Source organism: Sciurus carolinensis, chromosome 6, assembly GCF_902686445.1.
Source record: "Sciurus carolinensis chromosome 6, mSciCar1.2, whole genome shotgun sequence".
In the NCBI taxonomy this organism is placed as follows: domain Eukaryota; kingdom Metazoa; phylum Chordata; class Mammalia; order Rodentia; family Sciuridae; genus Sciurus; species Sciurus carolinensis.
Genome location: NC_062218.1, coordinates 142,653,107 through 142,668,110, shown reverse-complemented (window position 1 = coordinate 142,668,110; position 15,004 = coordinate 142,653,107). Strand labels below are relative to the sequence as shown.

Here is a 15,004-nt window from a genome sequence, read left to right as displayed (position 1 = left end):
AGAACAAGGGTTATGGGGTCTGAGGAGCAAGGGTATCTACTTGTAAGCCTGGTCTACATTTTGTTCCTGCTGGGACTCTGTGAACATCACAAATATACCTGCACTGCAGTTTGGGAAGCCTGGGAGACAGTCTCTGTGAACCACCCAGTTCCCTAAAGTACAGGGGTGACTGCAAATCAAACTCAGCTCTCAATGAGATTGGAGCTGAAGTCCCTGAATGCCAAATACCACTCTTTGACTTTTAAAAAAAAATTCCATTTGGATGAATAACTTGCAATGTTCTAGGCCAGCTGAAATGACCTGAGAGCTGTTTGTGAGTTGGGCACAGTGGTCATTATTAAAAACCGACTCGTTTTAGGTTCAGCAATAAGAAAATAGCAATCTCTAGATCCCTGGCTTCAGAAATGGTACAAAAATGGAATGGACAAAAATGAAAAGTAGATAATGGATCCACAGTGATTTAATTCTCGGTGATATTTTCATTTTATGCAAATACCAAAAGAAAAAAAAATTGGCTATTTGAAAGAAAAATAGGAACCAAAAAATGTTTAGTGTTTGATCAAGCAAGAATCCTTTCACACATCTGCCAAGAGAGTTAAAACAAATATAGATGTTAAATAAAAGGCCCAAGTACCAAAGAGCAAAATTTAATGAAAGCCAGAACTGTTAAGTATGGATTCCCGTTGAGAAAAATGTCAGTCTCTTTCAGAGTTTTCCCATTGCTCTATTTTTAAGAAAAGTATAGTAAAAATACATAATACAAGTTAACTTTTTTCTTGCTTGTTTTCCCATCACCCATCCATTGATGAAAAGCATCTTCTGCTGGATCTTGGACCCCGCCCCCCCACATGGCATAGACCCTCATTTGTAGCACAGACAGTTTCTTCCTACTAGATCACATAACTGGTAGGCTCAGTGGCTGGAGAGTATCTTGCCAGGACAAAGGCAAAAAGTCTTTGAAGCACATTGATGATAGAAAGCTATTTCCAATTCTTCCAAAATGCAGACTCCCTAATGGTGGACCACATCAGATTCTACAGTGGTAGGCTAAGGGATGAGAAAGTCTGTATGAGGGAGGGGTTTAGGGGGATGTTAGTTGGCTGTAATAAAAAGTGATAAGCCACCTTGAGGGTGCAGCTTCATGTACTGTGCCCACATTAACATGTGAGAAACCGAATACCACTTGAGTTGAAGAGATGATGAATTGGTTTTGGAATGATTCTTGGCTGTGGCTGATGAAGAAGAATGGGAGAGACATAGAGATGGTGAGAGTTCATTAAGAGAACACACAGATGATACCAATCTCACTGCACCTAACCCTTGGTAGGTTCCAAAACTTTTAGCTTGCAAATATTAATGTAACCCCTATCAGAGAAGATTGGATGGATGTAAGGGACAAGGGAATAAGCCAGAATATGGCTATTAATAAAAGCTAATGACACATGGCACGCACTAAATCATGTACCTAGGAGAGTGGCTGCTGGAGAACTGGAAGTCAATTGCACCAAGACTGACAGTTGGGGTCTCCAAGAAAGCTAGGTGTCAGGGACTCCCACTTGCAACCAAAATTTTAGGCAGCCTGAGCTTCTCTCCAAGAAACTTGTCACTTCTCCATTCTTGCTTTGCTTCAGTTTTGTAGTTGCAATCATAGGTGTATTGAGTCTGGTCACTGGAATACAATGTCCTCCTTCTGTCTTAGCCAGGGGGAAGATCAGCGTCCTTGGATTAGAAATTGGAATCTGGGATCTGAAGGTCATCATTATCAACTTAATCCATCTCCCAATCCTCTTTTAAGTAATTCAGCCTTGGCCATCTTTCTTTCTAAAGATGACAGAATATTATTTGGCCACAAGCTAAAACAAGTCTATTAACATAAAAAATAATCTTTGCATCATCGTGGCCCAAAACTTCATATTTGATCTCCCAAACCAAGAACAGAACATTCCATGGAAAGTTTCATTGCATGTGGGCTTTGATGAGGCTTCCTCTTCCAAATTTTTTCCATCACCTGTCTTTTGCACTTAGCTTGCATAGCATTAACCCTCTCCTCAGAGGCTCCACAGAAAAAGAGAGTCTACTCCACAAGGGGGTTCCTGCTCAGATGTCAAGTCAAGGAAAAATGAGAATCATGGGTGTTATCTCTTCCCAAGCTCTTCCCAAGGCTTGACTTGGTTCAGGAAGCTGACTTCCCATTAGCCTTTGAGCCTGAGCATTGCAGAAGAACAACTTCAAGGCTGAAGTTGACAGTCTGAAGAAATATACCATACTGTTTATGGCCTTGGGAATGACTCTTGCACATTAAAGGAACCTTTTCCTGAGCAGCAGTAATTTCATGAATCCTCCTCTGTCTGCACATCTGCCCTTGCCCTCTCCACCGCCCTCCTTCTGAGTTGCTTTTCACATGTGATCTTAACTAGTTCAGTGCTTAGGCATCTGAGGAAGGCAGCCCACTTCTCCACCAAGGTCTGTCTTCATCCAAGGCTTGGGGCCAAGCAGTGGAGGGTACTGTGGAGAGTCCCCATGGGGAACTAGTTTGAAGGTTGCTTTATTCCTTTTCTTGCTTGTAAGGTGGAACAAATCTTGAATCTCCAATCTGGAAACTGAAGAGGGAGAAGTGGGGAGTCGGGAATGAGAAGTGAGAAGAAGGAAGGGGCCTAACAGAACCTGCAGACCACGGATAATTGATAAGAAAAAAATTGCACACACTAAGACACGTAACAACCAAATTAAAAGAAAACAGTCCGATTTCTTCATTAGTATTCCAGTAATTCCATTTTCAGAGACATAGGCTTCATTAGAAAGGGTTACTTTTCCCTTATTGCAGTACAGTGTTATTTATCATCCTCACTCAGCAAACATAAAAGGGTGAAAGAAGATTGCAAAAGGAAAGGGGTCAGCAAAATGGGTTTTTAATTCTTCAGGAAAATCTGTCAAATCGTCCTTCTCGTGTTTGCGGTGGTTGGTTGGCGGTGGTGTTTCATTTTGTTGTCATTGTTTTTGGCACTGAAGGGTTTGGGGTGGGGCCAGGGGAGCCTGAGCCTGCTCCCCGAGGGGTTTTCGTCTGCTCCAGTTACAATCCCGTGGCTCCCAAGGGCATCCCTGAACTGTGGCTCATGCAGGGAATGGATTGCATGGACTTGGGGAAGTCATGGCTGACCACCCGACCATTCTCTCCGCTGCCGCTGCCGCTGGCTCCTGCCCCACTGTTTCGGGGAAGGGTCGATGTCCGTATGGCTTCATTGATGGATTGCTGTGGGATCAAACAGAAACCCTTTTCAGGAGGACCGGGGGTTCTTCCCCAGGTCCTTGGCAATGGTTGGTAAGGGGGATGAGTCAAGTCTGGACCTAAATTAGAATCCCAACTCTCCTCCCCATCGGCTCCTCTCCTGTTCATAATGCTAATCTTCCCATTAACTCACACAACTGGTATGTGGCTGGCTCTGGGCAATTCTCTTCTCTTTGTGCATCAGGCTTTATGTTTAATGAAGTGGGTTAGACCAGGTGAGCTCTAGGATCCTTTCTGGTTCTAACGTTCTCTGATTCCTAAAGGAGGAGTATTTCCTTGGTATTATCGATGATGGTAAATACAGCATCACAACCAACTGGAAAAGCTCCCGGGAATGGGATTTAGGAAATCTGGATTCTAGTTCTGGTTCTGACATTAACTCATCAATCAGTTGTATGACCTAGTGTACATCTCTTTATTACCTTTTCAGATCTTTTAAATCTCCATGTCTATAAAACATGAATATCTAGGCATCTACAGATTTTTATTTTTTTTCAATAATGGTGCTACTGCATGAAAAATGGTTTGAAATGTAAGAGAAACTGAGGATGTGTTATTGTTGGGTTCAAATAAATGCAAAACTACCTGATTTTTTTACCAAAAAAAAAATATCATCCTACCTCTAGCAGTACATATGAAGGGAATGTCGGATTTGTTTGAATAAGACAGTCTGAAAAATGTAATTGGAAAGGGGCATATGCTGAAGAAAATGAGAACGCATTTCCAAGATCATTATCTGTATTCAGCTCCTTCCCATCTGCATGTATCACTTGAACTTCTAGTTTGACACATCAGGCCAGTGCTATTAAACCTTGTGATTTCTAGCATTTTGGAATTCTAGATTTGAAAAGGACTGAAAGGATCACCCCAGAATTAGTTGAGTTAAGTGGAATATTCAAGCCCACAAACAAAGTCTAGAATCACAGCCTATTATATCAAAGAATTCCTTTGGAGAAAGAAACTGTGGCATGAAATGCAAAACTTTCTTGTGTCCACCACTAATTTCCCATTAAGAGACACTCAGAATATATGAAGTGGGATTTGATTTTGGTAGAAATTAACAGTAAGGAGAAGAGTTGTCTCTGGGTTGAGAGGTTTCTTTCTCTAAGACCAACCCCACCCATTTTCAAGACTTGTTCTGTTCTCATCTTCCTCGTGAAACCCTCCTCCTTCAGGGGTTGGCCTCTCTATTTCATGCTCACGTGCTCTATATTCTTTTGTAGTGGCTCTGCTTCAGACATGCAAGCTTTGTCCTCTTTAGGAGAGCTCACCAGAGCAGGTCAAATGCCTTGTCTTCTGGATCCCCAGTTACTCACTAGAGTGACTACCATTAAGTGAGATATTCTTGAATTCCTCTAAGAAAAGTCAACAATCTAGGATCCTGTTAAAAATGTCTACGACTTTCTCCCTTGCCGTGATTGGAGAGAAATCAGTCAATCTTTGGGGGCCGGAAAGAGATATAATGGGCAATTTTGACCTATTTTTTCCCCTGCTATCCTTTTATTACTGGAAATTCTAACAATGTTTTAAAATGTTCTTTCCTTTTTAAATCCATGATTCAGACAGATTACCCCATGTGATACTCCACCCACACTAGTTCTATCTCCTCCTCAAACCCAGGGACTTGATTTATTTACATTCTCCTTTGGCAGTCCTCCATGGAAGAGGAAGTGTGATTTGGATTGCGTTCTTCTAAGTCAAAGGCCAAATAGACACCACTGTGATGCTGCACAGGGACATGTGGACCGAATAGATGAAGAACTCATAGTTACTTATTCTCACCTAAAAAAGGGTTGGAAAAAAGGTAACTTTCTTGCAGTGGGGCAGAAAACATGAAACTTTCTACAGCTTAGCTCGGAATGTTTATTCTTCACCATATTTCTCTGCCACATTCCTTTAATCAAAAAAAAAAATGTTCAAAGCTCCCACAGATCACCTTGGACTTTGTTTCTCAAAAGGCTCACATGTTCCCATAATATTTAATTGAAAGTTGGTGGAACTTCATGGATTTTTCTTAAAGGGCAATATCAATGGCACAGGAAGATGAACATTTCTCTGAGGTTAGTGACTTCACACCCCTATTACAGACAGGCACTACCTTCTTATTGATTTCTTTTCTAATAAATAAGTATATTAGAATCTCAGGAGAATAGATGAATAGAGTGAAAATTTTGGAATGGGAAGTCATGCTGAAAATCAAGTAGATCTAGCTAGTTCTTAAACTTCATTGCACTTTGGAGTCTCTGGGGTGTTTGGTGGGGGAAAACTCTGATACCTTTTAAATGCAAGCAAGGTTGAACTGATTTGGTTTCTCTCATTCACTGACTTATACATACGACTGACTTGTTGAAGTGACAGTTATCTGACCTGGTGACAAAGTAGATGATCTTCTAAATGTGGCTCTTCCTACTCCCTATAACTCAGCTGCCATTAGCTGATGTAATTCCTGCCCTTGACCTTGAGAAATATGATTCTCTCTTCCTCTTTGATACACCAGCCATTCTTAGAGCTCATCCTTAGTGTTGTTTTGAAACTGACACTTAGGGAGAAAAAGGTGAGTGAAAAGTCCAACTTCAGAGTCCCCCAAATTGGCTTTTCATTTCAGAGACTTATTTCTCTAGCAGCAATCATAGTCTCTCATTCATTTGTTTTGTTAAGAAAAATCTTCTCAGCATGTCAGAGAATATCCTAATAAAAGCTCAAGCCTCAGTAATGACCTCACCCAGGCACATATGCAAAAAACTAGAGTGACCACCTGCGGTAGAGGATGCTCCCCTTGTTATCTAGCCTCTCAGCTGCTCATTAATTCCAGGGAAATATGTGAGTCCTCAATTGTCGTTGCTTAAACACTTCCCATGTTAGCATAGCCACATATAATTTTGAAAGGTCAGCAGCTCTCCTGGGGGTGGAAGAGGCTGGGAATTATTTTCCTTGGGAGCAAAGTGGTAAATAATAAAGATCCTGGTTGTTCTTGATATATATCAGTTGAAAATAAAGATTACTGTCCCTTTTCCCTGGCAGAGGAGAAGAACAGGGGATCTGAGACTTTGCTCAATACAGAATGCACTGCGGTTGTTAATTTTGGCTACTATATAAAAAATTAAATTATTTTAAACATTTGGGCTGTCCGAAGTTCCTCTCTTGAGTCCCCAGCTTTCCAGTGCAACTCATTCCTTCAGTCTTTCTCTGGTCCAATCTCCCTGGCCTTCTTCACATTTCTGGGCAATAGTTTTAGTGCTTGGGTGTCTGACCCTGGTGCATCCTTTGCTGGAAGCTCTCCTCCCATGTTAATCCCTTTCATGCTTCAAGTCAATTAAGCCTCGCTTTCTCAGGGAAGTTACTCTGGCTGCCCTCTTCCCATTCTCCCATCAGTCTAGAACTCTGCTCTGTTCCTGACAACATTTCTCCATAATACTCATTGAACAGGTAAATGTTTGTCTACTTTCTGTCTTCCTCATCGAGGTCTCAGCTTCCTGAGGAGAAGGTGTGCGTGGTTTGTTCCTGAGCATATCCTCAGTGCCGAGCCTTGTTTAACATACGGCAGGCTCGGGATGTCTTTGTGAAAGGAGTGCTGGTGACATGTGTGTGCTTTGCTTCTCAACTCTTCAAAAGAGGAGTGAGCCTCAAGAATGCTCAGCAAGGGATATATACCATGGTTCATCTCGATAACTAGATCAGGAGTATCTACTGGTGGGGAAGCACTTTATTTGTCTTTGTGGCCAGTACTGTGGCCACGGTGAGGAATGGGTGGAGCTTCAAAAATTAAGGTCTGGGTTGATTAATAAAGAAAGCCTCTCTTCTGCAGTTGGAAGGTAGAAAGCTTCAGTGGGTTGTGCAGAAGTCACACCAACCAATGGCATTAATTAAAGAAGACTATGGTGGACAATCTTGAATTAACGTTTCTAAGAAATCCTGAAGTTGAACATCTTGGTTGTGAAAGGCAGGGTGCGTGACATCATATTTAATGAGCACAAACAGATGGGGGCCAAAATTACCTTGGATGGTGTTTTTCGTACTTCCCAGGCTGGGTAGCTCACATGGTAGCATTTACTTAACCTAAGAGTGGCTTTCTCCCATCCTTTGTCTCTTCCTCCAACAGATTTTTCTCTGGATACAATTCCACATTAATTTTTTTTTACTAATACTTACCCTAGATGGGTGGAATGTATAAAAAGAAATCAGACAGAGCCTCTTAACTTAAGGAACTCATAGTCTCTATAGCTCAAAGCACCTAGCACATGTAATTAGGAGCAGTAAAAGGAAAGTTTTAAGGAAGATGTTGTCCATTAATAATAATGACTATCATAAATGCTAGTTATCATTGTTGTTATTGTCATTTATTGAGGGCTTACTGTGGCTTAGACATTTTGCCAAGTCCTTTGTATCCATTATTCACCTAATCCTCATGATTCTATGGGGTGTGTTTTTTAAAAACTGAGGATTGGAGAGTTACTAAAAGATGCCACAGCTAAGAGTGAAGCGGATGGATTGACGCCTAGAAACTCAGCCTCCCAAGCTCACTCTCCAGACCACCACATCGCACTGTGTCCCAGGGGAGGGATGAGAAGCGACTCCTATTGGTTTGTGCTGCTGTCTTTGACCTGTGGTTCAGTTCTGGTCCATGGTGAAGGTTTTGGGGGATGGTAAGTGTTGTAGTTCACCTAACTCTTAACCTGTCCTTTGCCACTGGAGCAGCCTTTCCAAAGTGGAGCCTTTAGGCTTGTACTTTGGATAGAATAGGCAAAGAAGGCTTTGTTAAGGTTTTTCTAAGTTTAGCCCAGCTCCTTGGAGGTCGATGCTGGACTTAGGGTCTGAAGCCTGACTTTGCTGTGGTTTCCTTTTCTGAGAGCACCTGGGAATGGGTGAGCTGGTCAAAGGCAGGACAGAGGTGTGCTTAGGTCCTTGGTTCAAATGCCATCAAATTTCTATCCCTCGATTGTTTCTTGTTATTACATCTTAAGGAATTTGCCTTTTAAGTAGGCCCTGTGGAACATGGTGGGGGATCAGCCTGCATAAAGACACAGGGGTGAGAAGCATAGAGTGGGTGGCTGGGGCATGCAGGATGTGAAGATAGCCGATTGCCAGCAAGGGGTGAAGGAAGCGTGCTGGAGATGTGTGTAGAAATGCTTCATGCCAGGACAGAAGGTCTGATTGCCAGGACAGAAGGTCTGATTGCCAGGATGGAAGGTCTGATTGCTAGGACGGAGGTCCTCTTTTTCTACCCCCACCTCCTCTTGTACAGAACTGAATACAGAATTTGCAAATGGGGATTTCCAGTAATGTCTTTTGCAAGGGTGACCTTAGATGTATGCATAGGACCAATAACCTAAGGCAGGGGTGGGCTGAACAGGAGGCTAGGTTTTGTGATCCTTTAGTGTGCACTAAACTTGGGAAAAATCATCCATTGAAAAGTGAGCTTCTTAGGAGACATTCTAGGAAAGCAAATTCTACCTTGGATCTTGGTTAGTCTAGTCAACATAACAGACTACTACTGCTGAAATGTGGCTGTGAGTGACTGTATTTCTCTTCCCTTCTCTGTCTAAATTTCATTGTCCTTCTTAATTTTTCCTTTCTCCAGAAACCTCCAATTTCTCATTCCTTTAAATTCCTATAGACTTTCCTTTCTATACTCTAGGTTGCCTTGTAGTGGAGTAATGTTTCTGTATTCATTCTTTGTTGAAGTTCAAAAGTGTGAAAGGTCTCAGATTACACTTCTGTCCTCTGCTTCCTCATGATTCCTTGCTCATGGTATTTGTCATATGATTAACTACCATAAATATTTTCTTACTGAGGCTAAATGATGAAATATGAGGGGCTTTGAAGGTCATTTAATCCATACTCCTTTTGAATGCTTGAATCAATATCCTTCCCAGGAATTATTCACCTACCATATACCTTCAATGATGGGGAGCTTGCTCCTTTTTTAGATTGTCCCTCCCATTTTCAAGTAACTTTGTTAGAAAAGTAGTTTCTGTATATTGTATTAACATCTGTTTTCAATCACTTGTACTCATTAGTTTTATTGTTTATTTTGGATATCCAAAAACTAGTCTGGTTTCTTTCCCACCTGGACAGTTTTCATGTTTTTATCAACAGCTCTTAAATCCTCCATACTTTTTCCCTTCTTGGTTGCCTGAAGCCATATTTGATGTGGTTAGGGATCAACTAACTAATCTGCTTACCTTTCTCTGTTCACGATCCTCTTTGCCAACGTCTATCTCACAATGTGGAGGCTAAGAAAAGACCCACTTCGCCAAGCATGGCAAGAGCAGCAGAGTTGAGGGTGGACATAATCACCCCTATTTGGAGAGCTACATTTCTATTCGTGCAGCTTTTGGAGAGATCACTTTTGCCTCTCACTCTGCTGACTGTGCAGTCAGGCCTCTAACCTCTTAACCTTTAACCCCCTGAGCCATCTCCACAGGATGCAGTTGTGATCCTGAGCCCTGTATTTCCCTGACACAACCCATCTCCCTTTCTTTCTCATGATTGCCTCGCCCTGTTGTCCTCCTCCTGACGGCTCTCTTCTCCCTATCTTAGTCTGACTTCAACCACCACTACTTCCCACCCTTTCTAGCAAGGACACTCTCAGGAAAAACAGCTGTATCACAGAACAGGTTAGGAAAAAGGCCTGGGAAGACGATGCCACCTTCATCCGCTTGGATTCACTACGGGATTTGTAGCAGAACTCGATTAAGGCAACCAGCATGGCTAGTCCAAGTCCTCCGATCAGGATGTAGAACACGCCCGCCACATTGCTGAGGCTCAGAGCGCTTGTCTTGTCCTAAGGAGAGGAGGAGGGAAAGGAGGGGGAGGGGGAAAGAGAAAAGTGAGTCAAGAGGCAGAGACCATCCAAGCAACAGCATGTTTACACACATACACTCAACCCCGCACCCTCCTAGCAGTCGTCATAGTTGGAAAAAGCTTTTTTTGTTCATTGGCAGAGTTTTAAACATTCCCCAAGAGAAAAAAAATGTGTGTGTATATATATATTTAATAATTTCCCAAGCATTCTTGATAATGTTGAGTTTATAATTACATCTCCCTCCTCCTCAATGCCTTTCCTAGGGTGGGAGATGCCATGAGAAATTCAGGACATCTTCTTTCAAGATTTGAACACTTGCGCTTACCCCATTCTTTCAGAAAACCATGTCCCTTCCTTTTTAGCTTGGTGTCTGCCCCCATATCCTGTTGCTCAGCAACACACTGCATTCATTGCTCATTGCTTATGTCTCCATGTATTTTTCTGAGATTTGGTACTTAAAATGAACTTTCCCCTAGATGTGCATTTGATTTCAATTTAATAAGACAGTTATTGTATGTATAATAAAGACCAAGTGATGTATAACTTTAACTTGATGCTCCCAGTCCCAATTTAGGGGGAAAAACCTGGGGAGGGGGGAAGTCTTGCAATAGTAGAGAGACACTGAGATAGAAAAATGGTTCCATTAAATCCCAATAATTATGCTTAATTGATATCATTTTTCTGCTGGAGGTGTTTGCTAAGAAAACACTGTAGGCAACCCTGGGTGGTTGAATTTAAAAATCTTTGATACCTATGGTGAAAGATCTTATACTGGCTTTGGATGAACAGAGTCACAGAGCAGGATGCTTAATTCCTAGAAGACCAAGGCCAAGTACTATTATCCAATCTGAGGGGCTAGAACTCACCCAGAGGAGTCTGAGGAAGGCCATTGGTTAGAGAGACCATCTCTGAGTCCTGTCATATCCAGAGGGTTCAAAAGTGGGCAAATGAGAGACAACACTTTCCTAAGTGTTGAGAGGTGGGACCAACCAAATTAAACTGTTGGTCATGGTGGAGTGTAATGGCTCAGGAAGAGGGGGGTCACTATTTAATCAAATTCTTGACACAGGCAAAAGAATATCTTTAAACCTTGGAAGGATCCCCATCTAAAACCTTTGTTTATACTGTTTGTTCATGTACAACAAGTGTCTCATTAAATTAAAATGAAATGCATGTCTCACTGGCATAAGTACACATTGTCATTGTCTGGTTGGTGGCACTGAATAGGATGTGTGGCTTTTATACCTCTCCCTGTGTTCTTTGTCGGGTGGGGCTAAAGAAGCCACACAAGGGGTGGGTTGTGTGACCCTAGGGACTCCTCTGACATCTGCCTATTATAATCTGGTCATGTGGGAAGGAATTTCTCCTTGACCAAGTCTGTGACCTTTGCTGTTGTTCTACTTGGTGCATTGTACAGGATTCAGCAGGCCTAAGTCTGGGGACTGCAGCTGGCAAATAGCAGCATGTCTTCCCACCCCAGAAGCAGCAGAGCTGTAGGATTATCTGAAGCACACCCCCTTGGTGGCTTCCTGTATTGCTAAAGCAGATGGCTCTTGAATATAGGTTACACTTGGCAAGGCAGAGTCTGGCTTTGGAAACAGTGGGAATAATTATTCAAAGGGGCAAAAATTCTTCCACTCTGGGATAATGGTCTAATAAGAGATACGTGCAAAATAGTTTTGGTGCCTGGTTTTAGAGTTGACTGAACAAGTAAATTCCCATTTCACATGATTTTCAGAGCACTCAAAATGTCTCCATGCTTGTTGTTCAGGGGCTATGTAATTCCTCCCATGGAGAGTAATTCTTCCCAGTCCTTGGAAGACTTGTGGATAACAGAAGTTCCTATAAAACTCTTCTATTTGGAGGGGGACAGGGTGGAGAGGCAACTTAATGTATCATCTGCTCACATCTTAGCAAAGAGAGGTGTGCAAAGGGAGAGGATGAAGGAGGTGGCAGATGAGAAGAATGGAGGCTGCTGACTTTACAAAGGGATCAGCTGTTCAGTAGTCGAGCTTCAATAATGTACCCCTTTGGTACTGAAAGCTATTTTCTTCCTAATAGTCTTTCCCAAGTTCATCTTAGTTATAGTTGGCCTTTAAAGACAAGGGAGTGGTGAACATATATATATATATTTTTGTTATTTCCAAGGACCCTAAGAGGGTACCTGTCTTCTGACTTTAGAAGATGGAGTTCATACTTCTGGCATATTTGACATGGAAGTAGGGTCAGATGCTCAAATGGAAGTGGGAAGAGGCATGTTCTCTACAACTGTGCAGAGAAAAGGGTCCAGTGACTGAATGTCTCATCCTGCCTGCAGATGGAGAGCATTCCTCACTTGTGAAGAAGGTCTCTGGTCCAGAGAGATGGTGGTCTGTGAGCGGGGTGATGTAGGGGGGACACATCCCAAACAAAGAGGTCAGCTGGAGGGCATGGGAACTCCAGACCTCATAGGACACACAGTCACTCATCCTTTTTATGCTAACACAATTCGATGGCAGCAGGCAGCAGGGAAGACTTCTGTAATGAAGGGAGACTGTGAGCCCCATTACCACCAATACCAGATGGAACATAACTCTCTACAGTGGGGTGGAGGGCTGGTGTGGGTGTAGTCTTAGTTTAGATAGTTGAGGAGTTTACATTTGTACAAGGTTTTATGATTCCTTTATGAGGGCCATTAGATTTTTGATAGTATCAAATTTAAAACTTTCTAAGGAGTCCAAGGTCTTCTGTTCAGCTGCTGTTACTGACTCTCTTTGATTCACTCTGTTGGAATATAGGGGAACATCCTGAGGCAGAAGCAAAAATCCCTTTTATTTGGGGATTAGAGCTCCAGTTCCTTCTGGGGCTCACAGTGTCCATGCAAGAGGTGGTTTCCTTGTGGTCTTGAGTATAAACAGTAATGTTGACACTTCAGAGGCAAGGTACAAGCTTCCCAGGAGGACCAGGAAAGAAGAAAGGAGATGGAATTCGACTCTTCTGAGTGCTCCTCTGGGGGCCTCTATTCTCCTCCCATTCTATAGCAGCTGTACTTCTCAAAAGCCAGGCAGCTTGTTGGTGGGAGTGAAAAAGTTACAACTTGTCTCTCGCCAGGAGCAGGGAAAGAGAGTGACAGTACTGAGGAGAGTGACAGGTGAAAAGAAAAATAAAAAGCCCATCTTTCAGAATCGTTGGGCTTGTTGCTATGGTGATGAGGCCCCCTTCATCTGTTCTCCTTAACCCGTTGTCTTTGATTTACCACCTCCCTCATAGGGAAAGGAAAAAAAAATTTTTTTCCATATTTCTCCTTACTCTTCCCACGTATTGGGGGATTGTCCCAGATTCCCTCCGTGTTTCTCAGCCAACATCTCTTCCAAGAATGTTCAAGATTTCCAAGACTCAGCTGATTCAAGTCTTCCTGCAGAGGACTGAGCCAGGCCTGAACCAGAGAGGCTTGGAGCTTTCTTTAGGGCAGAAGTTGAAAGTTCTCAAAGGCCAAGGCCTTTGAGCATGAGACCAGTCCCTCCCACTGGTGCTGTTCTTCGCCCAAGGTTGGTAAACGTGGACCAAGCTTCAGTGTCTCCAAATGCTTCCACTCCTTCTTATCCCTCTGGTAAGAGTATGAACTCCTACAAAGCAGAGGATGCAGCTCTGGTTCCTCTCTTCACTCCACTGGAATGCCACTTATTTTCTAATATGGATCTTTAGGGGGACTGCCTACAAGTCTTCCAATCTAAAACCTTCCCTTTCAGGGTCAAGCAAAAAACGTCCAGCTACTCTTCTATCCGTTGGTCTTTCTGCTACTGCAGCCTTTCTCCTGTGCTTTGCCAAACTTATCTTTTGACCTAAGAACGATTTCCTTGAGTAGTTGACTATTTCCTGGAAAATGGAGGCTGATTGGTTGGCTAGGCTCACTCCCTAGTTAAGACCAAAGTTGGGAAGCTACCGGTAGGAAGACCTTACAAATAAATAGATCATGGTGAGTTCCTCAAACATGAACATATTGAGGAAGAAGCTGACAAGGTCATGCAAGAGATTCAAGCACAAGAGATTCCCTAGAGTGGGAAAAGTGACCTTTGACACTTGTCCCAGCCTCAAGAGAGTCGAGGCACCTATGGAGTTCCTCCAGGGACTGGGATCATGCCTTTTAATAAATTCTCCCTAGACACTTACCCCTTTTGGGGATGCAAAAAAGGAACTTATGTTAATTGGCAGCTTCTGCTGTTCCATTTCCAAACTAGGCCAGTTCCCTAGCCTGCATATTTTCCCCAAGAGCGACACAGGATGAGAATTGGCCCATTGTACTAATAATTGGCAAGGCAAATACTGTGCAAGTGATGGTTGTGGGGGCGGCTCTTCTCAGCAGTGTGTGCTCAGGGACCGGCTGCTGCTGTACAATGCACCACAGAACATCCTGACTCAAAACAAAATCGCAGCAGAGAACTCAAGGAGACAATGTGGGTTGTGGAGGGGAATTCAAGTGCTGGCTAAGGCTGAAGTCTCTTCCAGAGTGGGAGGATTTTTCCAGAAACAGAGGCCCCAGTCTGATGTGGGTGTCCCCATAGGGAACTCTCCCTGTGAGTTGAGTGTCTGCTTAACTATGCATTGGAGAGCAGGGGTCTTGTGTGCTAGGAAAATCAAGGCTACTGTCCTCAGAGGTGCTTCTGGTTCATGTTTCAGAAGAAACAGTTTAAAAATGTAAAATCTTTGTTTCTGTCTAGTCCCTTCTCCTAGGGTGGTGACGGGAAGTTGAGGGACTTTGGTCTGAATCCAGGGTGTTTCAACATTCGGGCTCTGAGATGGATAACTGCTGTGTGTTGGACTCATTATCACAGAGCACACAACTCCCAGCAGATGCACCTTGAAGTTGCTGGCAACAGTCCACTCTGCCTTACAGAGATCAGGAACCCTGATCCTGAACAGGATTCTAGCTGGAG

The 15,004-nt window shown here is 43.0% G+C and overlaps 1 protein-coding gene across 2 annotated transcripts in view; it reads right to left on the bottom strand.

Moving 5' to 3' along the window:
- Nucleotides 1-631: 631 nt before the first annotated feature.
- The window catches only part of Gria1 (glutamate ionotropic receptor AMPA type subunit 1), a 311,817-nt gene continuing 297,444 nt past the window's right edge, over nt 632-15,004 (bottom strand). For both annotated transcript variants that reach the window (XM_047555789.1, XM_047555788.1), the window contains exons 15-16: nt 9,936-10,070; nt 632-3,271 (exon numbers count right to left, since the gene is read on the bottom strand). In XM_047555789.1, the coding sequence (XP_047411745.1) occupies nt 3,071-3,271; nt 9,936-10,070 (336 nt within the window). In that variant the 3' untranslated portion in view covers nt 632-3,070. The remainder of the gene's footprint in view (nt 3,272-9,935; nt 10,071-15,004) is intronic.